Here is a 13394-nt window from a genome sequence, read left to right on the forward strand (position 1 = left end):
ACACGCGCGACGGGTCTGCTGCCCTCCCCGCCCGGGTGCGTCCGCGCTGCCGTCTCAGCTCAGCTTCGAGGGGGCTGCGGAGGGAGCGGCTTTAGGGGACGAAGATGGCTGACCTTCGGCGTCTGTCCCACTGTCTCCTGTGGGCCTCCTTGGAGGCTGCAGGGTGAGGGGTGCATCGCCCAGGGGGGAACCCTGGACGCTCCCTTGGTTTGCTTGGGCAGCTCGAGGGGTTCTACGAACTGCGCGGCTTAGACGGCAGGAACTGACCGGCCCGTGCGGTTCTGCACACTCAGAGCCCACGGCGAAGGCGGCACTTCAAATGTGGTTTTCCTAGTGGTCCTTGAACTTAAGTTTTTGCTTTTTTTTTATCCTCACCTGAGGACATTTTTTCATTTTTTTTTTGTTCAGATAGAGCGGGAGGGAGAGAGAGAGAGAAAAAGAGAGAGAGAAACATCGACGTGAAAGGGACACATTGAGTGGCTGCCACCCACACGACCCATCCAGGGCCGGGGACAAATTACAACCAAGGTACATGCCCTTAGAGGGAACCGAACCCAGGACTCTCTGGACCGCAGGCCGATGCTCTAACCGCTGAGCCAGACTGGCCAGGGCCATTTTTGCTCTTTTAAAGACTGAAAACAATGATTCAAACTGTGGACTGTGGAGCAGCTGAGTGGGGACGGTGAGTGAGGGGAAGTGACTTCAGCGACCCAGCCCGTGGCGGTGCAGTTCTGAGCCGGCCGCTGGGGTCGGTTTCTGTTCCGTCCGCGAGCTCCTGTGAACATGGAGGACACATGCAGTGATGAGGACAACAGAGGTGATCGGAGGCTTGGGACGCGAGGTCAGACCCCAGTCGTCCGCTTCCCTTGACCCCTTTCTTTGTGTTTTCAGCGTGATTCCGGATGATGACAGTGTCCCCGTGAAAACCACTTCCCAAGGGTTTAAACACAGACTTAAGCCTGGTCACCCCTTTCTTCAGTCATGATCAGTCTTCACTGGGAGCGTGACCAATGGTTTGGATTCTGTTCGACCTCCATTCAACCTGCTTGCTAGCTCATCGCAGGTGTTGCAGAAACGAGGTGTGCTCTGTAAGAAAGGTTGTGTGCTCTTTGTGTGCTCTGTAAGAAAGGTTGTGTGCTCTTTGTGTGCTCTGTAAGAAAGGTTGTGTGCTCTTTGTGTGCTCTGTAAGAAAGGTTGTGTGCTCTGTAAAAAAGGTTGTGTGCTCTTTGTGTGCACTGTAAGAAAGGTTGTGTGCTCTTTGTGTGCTCTGTAAGAAAGGTTGTGTGCTCTTTGTGTGCTCTGTAAGAAAGGTTGTGTGCTCTTTGTGTGCTCTGTAAGAAAGGTTGTGTGCTCTGTAAAAAGGTTGTGTGCTCTTGTGTGCACTGTAAGAAAGGTTGTGTGCTCTTTGTGTGCACTGTAAGAAAGGTTGTGTGCTCTTTGTGTGCTCTGTAAGAAAGGTTGTGTGCTCTTTGTGTGCTCTGTAAGAAAGGTTGTGTGCTCTTTGTGTGCTCTGTAAGAAAGGTTGTGTGCTCTTTGTGTGCTCTGTAAGAAAGGTTGTGTGCTCTGTAAAAAAGGTTGTGTGCTCTTTGTGTGCTCTGTAAGAAAGGTTGTGTGCTCTTTGTGTGCTCTGTAAGAAAGGTTGTGTGCTCTTTGTGTGCTCTGTAAGAAAGGTTGTGTGCTCTTTGTGTGCTCTGTAAGAAAGGTTGTGTGCTCTTTGTGTGCTCTGTAAGAAAGGTTGTGTGCTCTTTGTGTGCTCTGTAAGAAAGGTTGTGTGCTCTTTGTGTGCTCTGTAAGAAAGGTTGTGTGCTCTGTAAGAAAGGTGGTGTGCTCTGTAAGAAATGTTGTGTGCTCTGTAAGAAACGTGGTGTGTTCTTTGTGTGCTCTGTAAGAAACGTGGTGTGCTCTTTGTGTGCTCTGTAAGAAACGTGGTGTGCTCTGTAAGAAATGTGTGCTCTTTGTGTGCTCTGTAAGAAAGATTGTGTGCTCTGTAAGAAAGGTTGTGTGTTCTTTGTGTGCTCTGTAAGAAAGGTGGTGTGCTCTGTAAGAAACGTGGTGTGTTCTGTAAGAAACGTGGTGTGCTCTTTGTGTGCTCTGTAAGAAAGGTTGTGTGCTCTGTAAGAAATGTTGTGTGCTCTTTGTGTGCTCTGTAAGAAAGGTGGTGTGCTCTGTAAGAAACGTGGTGTGTTCTGTAAGAAACGTGGTGTGCTCTTTGTGTGCTCTGTAAGAAAGGTTGTGTGCTCTGTAAGAAATGTTGTGTGCTGTTTGTGTGCTCTGTAAGAAAGGTGGTGTGCTCTGTAAGAAAGGTTGTGTGCTCTGTAAGAAAGGTTGTGTGCTCTTTGTGTGCTCTGTAAGAAATGTTGTGTGCTCTTTGTGTGCTCTGTAAGAAAGGTTGTGTGCTCTTTGTGTGCTCTGTAAGAAAGGTTGTGTGCTCTTTGTGTGCTCTGTAAGAAAGGTTGTGTGCTCTTTGTGTGCTCTTTGTGTGCTCTGTAAGAAAGGTTGTGTGCTCTGTAAAAAAGGTTGTGTGCTCTTTGTGTGCACTGTAAGAAAGGTTGTGTGCTCTTTGTGTGCTCTGTAAGAAAGGTTGTGTGCTCTTTGTGTGCTCTGTAAGAAAGGTTGTGTGCTCTTTGTGTGCTCTGTAAGAAAGGTTGTGTGCTCTTTGTGTGCTCTGTAAGAAAGGTTGTGTGCTCTTTGTGTGCTCTGTAAGAAAGTTTGTGTGCTCTTTGTGTGCACTGTAAGAAAGGTTGTGTGCTCTTTGTGTGCTCTGTAAGAAAGGTTGTGTGCTATTTGTGTGCTCTGTAAGAAAGGTTGTGTGCTCTTTGTGTGCTCTGTAAGAAAGGTTGTGTGCTCTTTGTGTGCTCTGTAAGAAAGGTGGTGTGCTCTTTGTGTGTTCTGTAAGAAAGGTTGTGTGCTCTGTAAGAAACGTGGTGTGCTCTTTGTGTGCTCTGTAAGAAAGGTTGTGTGCTCTGTAAGAAACGTGGTGTGCTCTTTGTGTGCTCTGTAAGAAAGGTTGTGTGCTCTGTAAGAAACGTGGTGTGCTCTTTGTGTGCTCTGTAAGAAAGGTGGTGTGCTCTGTAAGAAAGGTTGTGTGCTCTGTAAGAAAGGTTGTGTGCTCTTTGTGTGCTCTGTAAGAAAGGTTGTGTGCTCTTTGTGTGCTCTGTAAGAAAGGTTGTGTGCTCGTTGTGTGCTCTGTAAGAAAGGTTGTGTGCTCTTTGTGTGCTCTGTAAGAAAGGTTGTGTGCTCTTTGTGTGCTCTGTAAGAAATGTTGTGTGCTCTTTGTGTGCTTTGTAAGAAAGGTGGTATGCTCTGTAAGAAAGGTTGTGTGCTCTTTGTGTGCTCTGTAAGAAAGGTTGTGTGCTTTTGTGTGCTCTGTAAGAAAGGTTGTGTGCTCTTGTAAGAAAGGTGGTGTGCTCTGTAAGAAACGTGGTGTGTTCTGTAAGAAATGTTGTGTGCTCTTTGTGTGCTCTGTAAGAAACGTGGTTTGCTCTGTAAGAAACGTGGTGTGCTCTTTGTGTCCTCTGTAAGAAAGCTTGTGTGCTCTGTAAGAAATGCTTATTTCGGGCGTGGACACTCCTGATAGAATCGTGATGGGAAATGATCTTGAGGCCAGATGTGAGAGACAGCCACTGCAACACGACATCTCACTCTGCGGGGTGACGTGATCACAGTCCCGCGTTCCCCTGTGCGTTTTGCAGAATGAGCTGCTCTTGGGTGAGGTCTCCTAGGCACAAGGGGCACAGTGGGGTTCGGTCCGCAGACAGCACGCGTTCATAGGAACGCGGACAGAGGCGGGACGGCCGCTGTTGCAGTGGCCGATGGTTTTCTGGGGACCGTGTGCATGTACTGCGCGGTCACAACCGGGGCCCCCGACTGCCACAGTCCCTCTGGGCGTTTTCCTTGGCGACCGCAGCACGGCCAGATGTCCCAAGTCTTGAAATGCTGGCAGGCGTCCTGGGCAGTGGTTTCTGTGTGAGCGCAGGTGTTGGGGGGCAGGGGGGGCAAGCCTCCCGCGGCAGAAGCGCAGAGAGCCGGCTAGAGCCCTGTGCGCTGGCCGAGCCCCGTGCTGTGGTCCGGCCGTGCGGGCTGCGCTCCGGACCTGCGGTCCTTTCTGGGCAGGCCGGGTGCACGGCCCGCTCGATGTCTCCTGGGCGTCCTTCCCTTCCTTTGCTTCTGCACCTTCGGGTCAGGCTGCCCTCGCCGTCCTGGGAGCCCCGCACTCGAGGACGGCGTGAACCGGCTCTCCCTGCACCGCCTTTCTGGGGGCCGTTGCTCTACCGCGCGACCTCGTTGATCAAGTGTCCGCAGTCCAGGTAGGGCGGTGGGTGCTACCGGGATATTTCTCCACTTCAAAACATTCTTCCTACTTTCCGTAAGCTGTCCATTTGTTTACACTCTGGTTGCAGAGAGTATGAAATATAAAATCTGAAGTGAGAATGAAGGCAAGGTGCCTCAGGTGAATCAGGGGAGGGCGTGGCAGCAGGTGGCCTGAGCCAGCCGCCGTGGGGCCCACCCGAAGGCGCAGCGGACCTGCCCTGCGTGTCTGTGGGCGGGAGGTCACTTTCGGTGTCCGGCCGGCTGGTGCCACCTGCCGTGCAGCACGTGCGGAGTGGGCGGCCGCATGGGCACCGGGGACAGGAGACAGCGCCCTCAGTGAGGCGGGGGGGTGTCTGTCCCCCAGTGAACGTGTCGGCCACCACACGGCTTCTCTCCGGGGTTCCGCGTGCGGTGGGAGGATGAGGGACCTGACTCGGTTTTGTCTTTGGGCTTCTTGTATTTTCACAGTTACTTATGCAACCAGAAAAAAAACACGTTTTAAAATAAAACACGATGTTAAAGATATAAGGAAATGTGCCATAATGGTTCTGAGTGGCAGGTGATTTTAAATTTCCTCTTAGAATATGTATTTTTTTCTGTTTTCTCTAAGCTTACCACAGTGGTAAGGGGAGGGGGCAGGGGAGAATATAATAACTTAAGAAGCTTATACACTTTTCCATTATTTTTTCCAACATTTTCCAAGCCTTTTAAAGGAAAATTGCACATACTAACTTGTGCAAATTTGTTCCCTACCATAATTTGGCCATCAGGTAATTCTAGGACGCTAATATACAGCGTTGAGAACAGTTATGCTTCTGTTTTTTATCCTCGCCCGAGGAGATCCTTTCATTTTTGTTCAGAGAGAGAGAGCCTGGGGCCGTGGAGGGGGCTTCACCTGGGCAGCTGTGCTGGCCGGGCCTCAGGGCAGCCTCCTTCCGAGCTGAGCACGGACCACGAGAAGGCTCAGCCTGTGACCTGTGGGGACATCACTCTGAGCAGAAGGAGCAGCAAGTGCCCAGACCCCAAGTCAGATCCAAGCCCGGGTGTTTCGGGGGCCGGAGGGGGAGGGCAGCGTGGCCACAGCCCTGACCGGGCAGGAGGACACAGCTTCAGAAGCGGGCGAGGGCCGGCTCGGGCACCGTGGCTGACGACCCCGAGGGGGAGGCCAGCGTGGGTCCTCGTGCAGGACATGAATCTGAGCCCACGCAGGCCCGTGACGTCACCCACTCATTGGGATGTGCGGGCTCCTCTCTGACGTGTTCCCGCACAGATCACGTATTGCTGGAGACCAGTCTGCTGCAGACACGGGTCCTTCTTAAACGGCAGGTGGGCGATGCTCGGCTGCAGGGACACAGCCGCTGTCTCCGCCGCAGGGCCGTGGGAACCCGCTCGCGGTGCTGAGTGTGTCTTCTGGTTCCTGGGGCTGCTGGGGAAAAGGCACATCTGTCTGCGTCCTCTCAGGAGGGTCTGTGTGCCTGTCATTCAGCGTGGGGCATTTCAGTGGGTGGAGGCGATCGTAAGACAGATGTACGTGTGTATGTCCACGTGGCTGAGACGGCCCAGGAAGTAGCTTAGTCGCTGAGACGAGGGAGGAGGGACACACCCAGCCCTTCCTGTGTCCACAGTGGGTGTAACTGTCTCTGGTTTCCAGGCGCTGGCCCAGCCTCCCCCGTCCTGCGCCTCGTGGGGGGGAGCAGCGGGCACGAGGGCCGCGTGGAGCTCCGCCGAGCCGGCCAGTGGGGCACCGTCTGTGACGACCAGTGGGACGACGCTGACGCCGAGGTGGTCTGCAGGCAGCTGGGCCTCAGGTCGGTCTCCTGTTCTTGTTGTGTCTGCTCCACTTTTGAATCGGGTATTTGCACACCCAGAGGCAGGCGCTGCTCCAGACGGCGCCTGTCCCCGAACCGCACCGGCTGCAGCCTCCCCGGGGAGAGCGGGTGCTCCGCAGGCGCCCACGGAGTGTATGTCCCGCAGCCCAGCCTTGCTTCTCACTGCAGCCTCCCCGTTGTTCCCGGCCGCGGCCCCCCGTCACCCACAGGGTGACTCCACCAATCCTGCTTCTCCCCCAAACGGTGTCTACACTTCTGACCTTTGCCTCCTCATGTGGTAGGTGTGTGCGCTGAACAAGGGGTGTTGATTAATGTGCAAAGGAAATGATTCCTGTTTGGGTGTGAAATGCAGCATGTGAGGTTCTCATCCCTCTGCTCGGTGGGACTCTCTGGAGCTGTGTGCTGGGTGGTGAGCTATGTGCTGGGCGGTGAGCTGTGTGCTGGGCCCTGAGCTGTGTGCTGGGCCCTGGGCTGTGTGCTGGGTGGTGAGCTGTGTGCTGGGCCCTGAGCTGTGTGCTGGGCCCTGAGCTGTGTGCTGGGCCCTGGGCTGTGTGCTGGGCCCTGAGCTGTGTGCTGGGCCCTGGGCTGTGTGCTGGGCCCTGGGCTGTGTGCTGGGCCCTGGGCTGTGTGCTGGGCCCTGAGCTGTGTGCTGGGCCCTGAGCTGTGTGCTGGGCCGTGAGCTGTGTGCTGGGCCCTGAGCTGTGTGCTGGGCCCTGAGCTGTGTGCTGGGCCCTGAGCTGTGTGCTGGGCCGTGAGCTGTGTGCTGGGCCCTGAGCTGTGTGCTGGGGCCTGAACTGTGTGCTGGGCCGTGAGCTGTGTGCTGGGCCGTGAGCTGTGTGCTGGGGCCTGAACTGTGTGCTGGGCCGTGAGCTGTGTGCTGGGCCGTGAGCTGTGTGCTGGGGCCTGAACTGTGTGCTGGGCCGTGAGCTGTGTGCTGGGCCCTGGGCTGTGTGCTGGGCCCTGGGCTGTGTGCTGGGCCCTGGGCTGTGTGCTGGGCGGTGAGCTGTGTGTTGGGCCCTGAGCTGTGTGCTGGGCCCTGAGCTGTGTGCTGGGCCCTGGGCTGTGTGCTGGGCCCTGGGCTGTGTGCTGGGCCCTGAGCTGTGTGCTGGGCCCTGAGCTGTGTGCTGGGCCCTGAGCTGTGTGCTGGGCCCTGGGCTGTGTGCTGGGCCCTGGGCTGTGTGCTGGGCCCTGGGCTGTGTGCTGGGCCCTGAGCTGTGTGCTGGGCCCTGGGCTGTGTGCTGGGCTCTGGGCTGTGTGCTGGGCCCTGGGCTGTGTGCTGGGCCCTGAGCTGTGTGCTGGGCCCTGAGCTGTGTGCTGGGCCCTGAGCTCTAAGTCCTAACCTACCGACCCCTCTCTTAGGAAGTGTCAGTGTCAGTGTAACAAGCCTGAAGGTTTCTCTGAAATTCTATCAGGGAATTTTAAAATGTATTTTAAAATTGATCTTTTACCTGACGTTTGAGATTTTCCACTGAGCACTTTGTGGCGGCATCTCTGTCTGTCTGTGATGCGTCCTCCTGGACACTTGTCATCTTTGAAACGTGAATAGTCTCCACATCTTCCTTTGCAGTGGTTTTTGCAAATCATCTGCCTCTTTTTAAAAACTCGGTGTTTACATTGAAGCATTTCAGAGTAAAATAGAGACATCCTACATCAAAGTACTTTCCAGCATGCATCTCTTCAGACCAGGGCACTGTGGCGCGCGCAGCCAGAGTGCCCCACACAGTCACTGGCAGCGGGTAACGGCCGTCACACGCAGGTTCCGGGCTGCCCCACAGTGTCCTTGACGCAGGTCCACTGAGGCAGCTCCTGTCCGGGCCCTCAGGCCCCTGAGGTCTCTCCTGTCCCGAGCACTCTGCTCTCAGGACACTGATTGCTGGAGGGACCGAGCCTCTTGTCCTGCAGTATCCACCTCCTGGGGTCAGGGTTTCCTCCTCTGGTCTCGAAACTCCTGAGCGGGAACCTCGTCTGAAGGACTGATTAGACCACAGCGAGCATTTGGCCGGAAACCCGCCCAGGCGACATGCTCTCGCGTCTCGTCGGGAGTCAGGGGGCAGCGCTGGGCTGCCCGCAGGTGAGGCTCAGGGTGAGAGCTGGCTCCCCGCAGGGACTCGACTCTTCCCCGTGGTCGGCCCCGGGGCCTCGGTGCTACTTCACCATCCACGTGTGGACAGCACAGCGTGGCCACCTGTCTGCAGGGCTGGCAGTCTCGCGGTGTGCAGGGCGCGGTGTGCAGGGCGTGGTGTGCAGGGCGCGGTGTGCAGGGCGCGGTGTGCGGGGCGCGGTGTGCGGGGCGCGGTGTGCGGGGCGCGGTGTGCGGGGCGCGGTGTGCGGGGCGCGGTGTGCGGGGCGCGGTGTGCGGGGCGCGGTGTGCGGGGCGCGGTGTGCGGGGCGGTGTGAGCGTCATGCTCGTTTTCTTTGGATGGGTCAGGAATAGGCCCAACCAGTTTCTGCTGAGAAAACCGTTGTTCATCATTAAAACTTGAAGACTAGCTTTTGACATTGTCATGATTGGGTTCCGGTTTCAGGACCCGGCTCCCTGGGATCCCCGGGTGCTGGAGTCGGGGAGCGGGGGGCTGAGCGCAGTCTGCACGGCAGCCGCCTGGGGACGGGCAGAGCCTCCGAGCCGCTCCGCTGCAGGGTCCCGTCTGCAACACGCGTCCTGCTGCGTGGTGTTCCGTGTCGATGGCAGTTAGCGCCCGTGGCGAGTGTGCAGGGGCCGTGGGCATCGAGGGCAGTCCGGTGAGCCCGTGAGATGTTATTAGACGTTCAGGGTGAACGGACCACTTAGTGGTGCGATGACCAGACGCCATCCCTCCGTCCAGAACATCTGTTTAGCCAGCTGTGTCTGTGAATTCCCCATTTTAAAAACACTCTCATTAATGTGTGTGTTCTCTGGGTATCAATTATGTGGTCAGTGGTATGCTAATTGATTTTCACGTGAGTTACTGGTTTGGCTCAGCGGTTGGAGCGTCAGCCGCCGACCAAAGAGCTGCAGGTTTGATTCCCGTCAAGGGCACGTAGCTTGGTTGCCGTTAGTTAGATCCCCGGCCCTGGTCGGGGTTGTGCAAGAAGCAGCCAGTCCATGTGTCTCTCTCACATCAATGTTTCTCTCTCTCCCTCTGTCCCTCCCATTCTGTCTGTAGATAAATGGAAAAATATCCTGGGTTGAGGATTAAAAAAAAAAAAAGTAGTAAGAATTTTGAGGGCATGGTAAGTAACAGCATATTTAACATTACCAGTCACAGGACGGATTGCTCTAAATTTAAGCTATCAGGCATTTTTAAAACCATGAATATATTTCTGTGGGGGAAGGCAAGCCTGTTTGCTCAGAAAAAATGCATAGAAATTTAAACGGCACACTGTGAATATTAATTATATTTACAGTTGTAGAAGTGAGTCTCAAAGAGCAAAATATACATATTTTTTCACTCACCTAAGCAGCTCTTAACCCAAGGCCATGTTGACAGTCTACACAGAAAGAATGTACAGAGAGACTCACGGAAGACTGTTGATGCTGAACTCGTGGGTGGGTTCTTTCTCGCGTGTTCACACGTGTTTACATCTTTCCTAAGCATGAGCTCACTGCCATGTAGGAGGATTCATGCTTGGGAGAGTGATCGAAAGGCCAGCTGTCTCCAGACAGGCAGCAAAGGTTGTCCCATCAGTGCACCGAGACCCCAGCCCGGCGGAGACGGGCTCCTCCGTTAAGTGATGGCTGGTGCTGCCATTGGCCGCTCTCACTGGGTTCGTAATTCTCTCACTGGTTTGCACTAAGATCACAGTCTGCAACTGCCCTCCCTCTAGGACGGGTTTGCTCTCCTGAAGACCGTACTTCTAGGTGCACTGGATTTCATAATTCTCTCACTGGTTTGCACTAAGATCACAGTCTGCAACTGCCCTCCCTGTAGGACAGGTTTGCTCTCCTGAAGACCGTACTTCTAGGTGCACTGGATTTCATAATTCTCTCACTGGTTTGCACTAAGATCACAGTCTGCAACTGCCCTCCCTCTAGGACAGGTTTGCTCTCCTGAAGACCGTACCTCCAGGTGCATTGTTTTTAATGGCGCGGGATTGTGCGCAGACAGCATGGTTGTTGCTTGTCCCCATTTATAATTCATTCTCGGGCACATGCACCCCTGTCTCACAGGCTCAGCTGATTTCCCGGAGGGAGACGCCGTCACGTGGCTACTGTTTCTTTGTGAGATGCTCTGTTTGTTGACCCTCAGCCCTTAATGGTGCCGTAGGTTTTGGTAGCTGGCAGGCTTCCTGAGTCTGAGAGGCATTACTGAAGACACTGAGATTTGATTAGCTCAGAACTTGGAGAGGTGGGGGAGGGGCGAGGAGGCAGCCGGATGTCAGAAGAGCGAACTTGAGGGCACATCTGTGGGCGCGAACTTGCAGGCGGAGGCACTTTGGGTAGCTTCCTCTCACGCAGTGACACCGGAGCGTCACTGTGTCCGTCAGAACTCTCAAAGCAAAGCTTAGGACTGCGGCGTCCTGTTTCATTGTGTGGACAGGCCTTCATCGGCACAGGGACTTAAACGGTCGGAACACTTCTTTCCTCTTAAATTTTTTTCTTTTTTTTTTTGGCTATAAAATTTTTGTATAAAGTCGTAGTATTGAGTGGTCAGAATGAAAATTCTTCTAGTATAAATTGTTTTAAAATTTTTTTTTTCTTTGCACTTTTATTTTACTGTTCTTTCGTTTTTAAAACTATTTTATAAGATGTACCATAAAGATAGCCTGGTGTGTGGACTGGCTGAGCAGGAGGAGGGTCGGCCCTCAGGTCCCCCGACGGTCACTGGCCGGAACCCTGAGGCTGCCGGCCCCCAGGGGAGGGTCCTCTTTCTCTCACGCTACACCATTTCCCAAATGGCCGCGCGTCGGTGAGAATAAGCACAAACACGGGGCTGAAAGAAGTGGGAAAGTCAAGAAAGGAAAGTCAGTTTTCGGAAGGAAATGGGTGTTTTAGACAGTGTGTGAGGCACCCCGGGCAGAGGCCAGGACCCGGGGAGAGGGCAGAGTTTAGGCTGCAGCGTAGCCCTGGCAAATGACTGAACCCCTGGGCCTCAGCTTCCTCACCTGCACGTGGGGAGAGTGCCGTTGTGGGGTGCAGGAGGGTAAGCGGTGCCCAGCATCCAGTGAGCATCCGGTACCCGCCGACTCTCACTGCTGGAGATGGGGCGGGTGGTTTTTCAGGGAGAAATCTAGGCTACTGCGCATTTAAAATGAGTCCTTTCCTCCATAGGTTACACGTGTCACAGGCTGATATTTTCAGCTAAAGGACCGGTTTTTCATAACCTGACAAGTAATTACCTTGCGCAGTACAACGGCCTTTCAAGGTGGTCGCTGGGCCTGGGGACTGAGGTAGTCCGATGGGGCTGTTTATTTGGTCTTTTTGTTTAAATGGAAAACAACAAACCTTTATGCGAATACAGTCTGATCAGTGAAATAGATTTGGGAATGCTTTGGTTAAGGCTCGGGCACAGCATCGGCTCTGTGTTTACCGGGGCTCGCTGTTCTATAGATTTGGGGATGCTTTGGATAAGGCTCGGGCACAGCATCGGCTCTGTGTTTATCGGGGCTCGCTGTTCTATAGATTTGGGGATGCTTTGGGTAAGGCTCGGGCACAGCATCGGCTCTGTGTTTACCGGGGCTCGCTGTTCTATAGATTTGGGGATGCTTTGGATAAGGCTCGGGCACAGCATCGGCTCTGTGTTTACCGGGGCTCGCTGTTCTATAGATTTGGGAATGCTTTGGTTAAGGCTCGGGCACAGCATCGGCTCTGTGTTTACCGGGGCTCGCTGTTCTATAGATTTGGGGATGCTTTGGTTAAGGCTCGGGCACAGCATCGGCTCTGTGTTTATCGGGGCTCGCTGTTCTATAGATTTGGGGATGCTTTGGGTAAGGCTCGGGCACAGCATCGGCTCTGTGTTTACCGGGGCTCGCTGTTCTATAGATTTGGGAATGCTTTGGTTAAGGCTCGGGCACAGCATCAGCTCTGTGTTTACCGGGGCTCGCTGTTCTATAGATTTGGGAATGCTTTGGGTGAGGCTCGGGCACAGCATCGGCTCTGTGTTTACCGGGGCTCGCTGTTCTATAGATTTGGGAATGCTTTGGGTGAGGCTCGGGCACAGCATCGGCTCTGTGTTTACCGGGGCTCGCTGTTCTATAGATTTGGGAATGACTTGGATGAGGCTCGGGCACAGCATCGGCTCTGTGTTTACCGGGGCTCGCTGTTCTATAGATTTGGGAATGACTTGGATGAGGCTCGGACACAGCATCAGCTCTGTGTTTATGGGGGCTCGCCGTTCTGTCCGTCAGAGAGCTTCTTAGGAAGTGCAGCGCAGTGAATTCTCAGAGCTCCTGCTTCCCCATTTACTCTCCGGTCAGAGGGTAAGAAAGTCGGCAGCACTGGGCTCCAGGGCTGGCGGGAAACGTCTCCCCAGAGGAGGGACCGAGAGCAGGCGTCTTGATGGAATTCACCCGGTGCTGACTCAGCCCGTGATGTGTCTCGTTGCTCGGCCTGGGGCTGCGAAACCTGTAAGGACAGACTCATCACCTTCCTGGTGCTCATCCGAAGCCAGAGCCCAGGGCAGCAGGACACTCCAGCGACTGGCGGAAGGAATGTGAGTGTCTGTACACAGTGTCTTCTTCATTTCAATAACCTCAAACATGCACCAGAAAGCCCGGTTTGTGCTCCGTCATCATTTCCCAATGTTTTCTCCAGTTTATTGTGTTTTTTCCCCCCAATTAGTTTAATTAGACATTTTTGTGATCATTAAAAGAATGTTTATAAAGAGCAGAGACTATGAAAATATCGAAGGAAGAAAATAAAACACCCAAGTGGTCTTTGAAAACGTGCCCCTGTCATCTTTAACATTTGAAATACAGTGTATCTCCGTGACTGCCCCGCCCATCTTGAGTCACTCTCGGCCAATGGGTGATTTGGGGGTTGGTTTGTTATTTTTTTCTTGAGGATACAAAGCCTTGAGTTTTGTAACCTTTTAGCCTAAATGGTGTGCAAACCTGATATTAATTTTTAAAAACCTCTAAAAATGGGGTAGAGAAGAATGCATTATTATTGTTTTAATCTGGCCACAGTAAGGTTATGATCTTATCACAGGGTCAGTGATAATGGATATTTCTTTTTGGGTGAATAGCCTGGTCTTCTGGATTGCCGTGTGTGTGTGTGTGTGTGTGTGTGTGTGTTGGTTGTTTCGTCTTTCGTTATAATGTAACAATACATTATTA

At 53.7% G+C, this 13394-nt stretch overlaps 1 protein-coding gene across 1 annotated transcript in view; it reads left to right on the forward strand.

The window, feature by feature from the left end:
* Positions 1–13394, forward strand: part of PRSS12 (serine protease 12) — a 58100-nt gene that overhangs the window by 9093 nt on the left and 35613 nt on the right. The window contains exon 2 of the mRNA XM_036282292.1: positions 5963–6119. Within this exon, the coding sequence (XP_036138185.1) occupies positions 5963–6119 (157 nt within the window). The remainder of the gene's footprint in view (positions 1–5962; positions 6120–13394) is intronic.

This window comes from Molossus molossus, unplaced genomic scaffold (assembly GCF_014108415.1).
Source record: "Molossus molossus isolate mMolMol1 unplaced genomic scaffold, mMolMol1.p scaffold_m16_p_4, whole genome shotgun sequence".
NCBI lineage: Eukaryota > Metazoa > Chordata > Mammalia > Chiroptera > Molossidae > Molossus > Molossus molossus.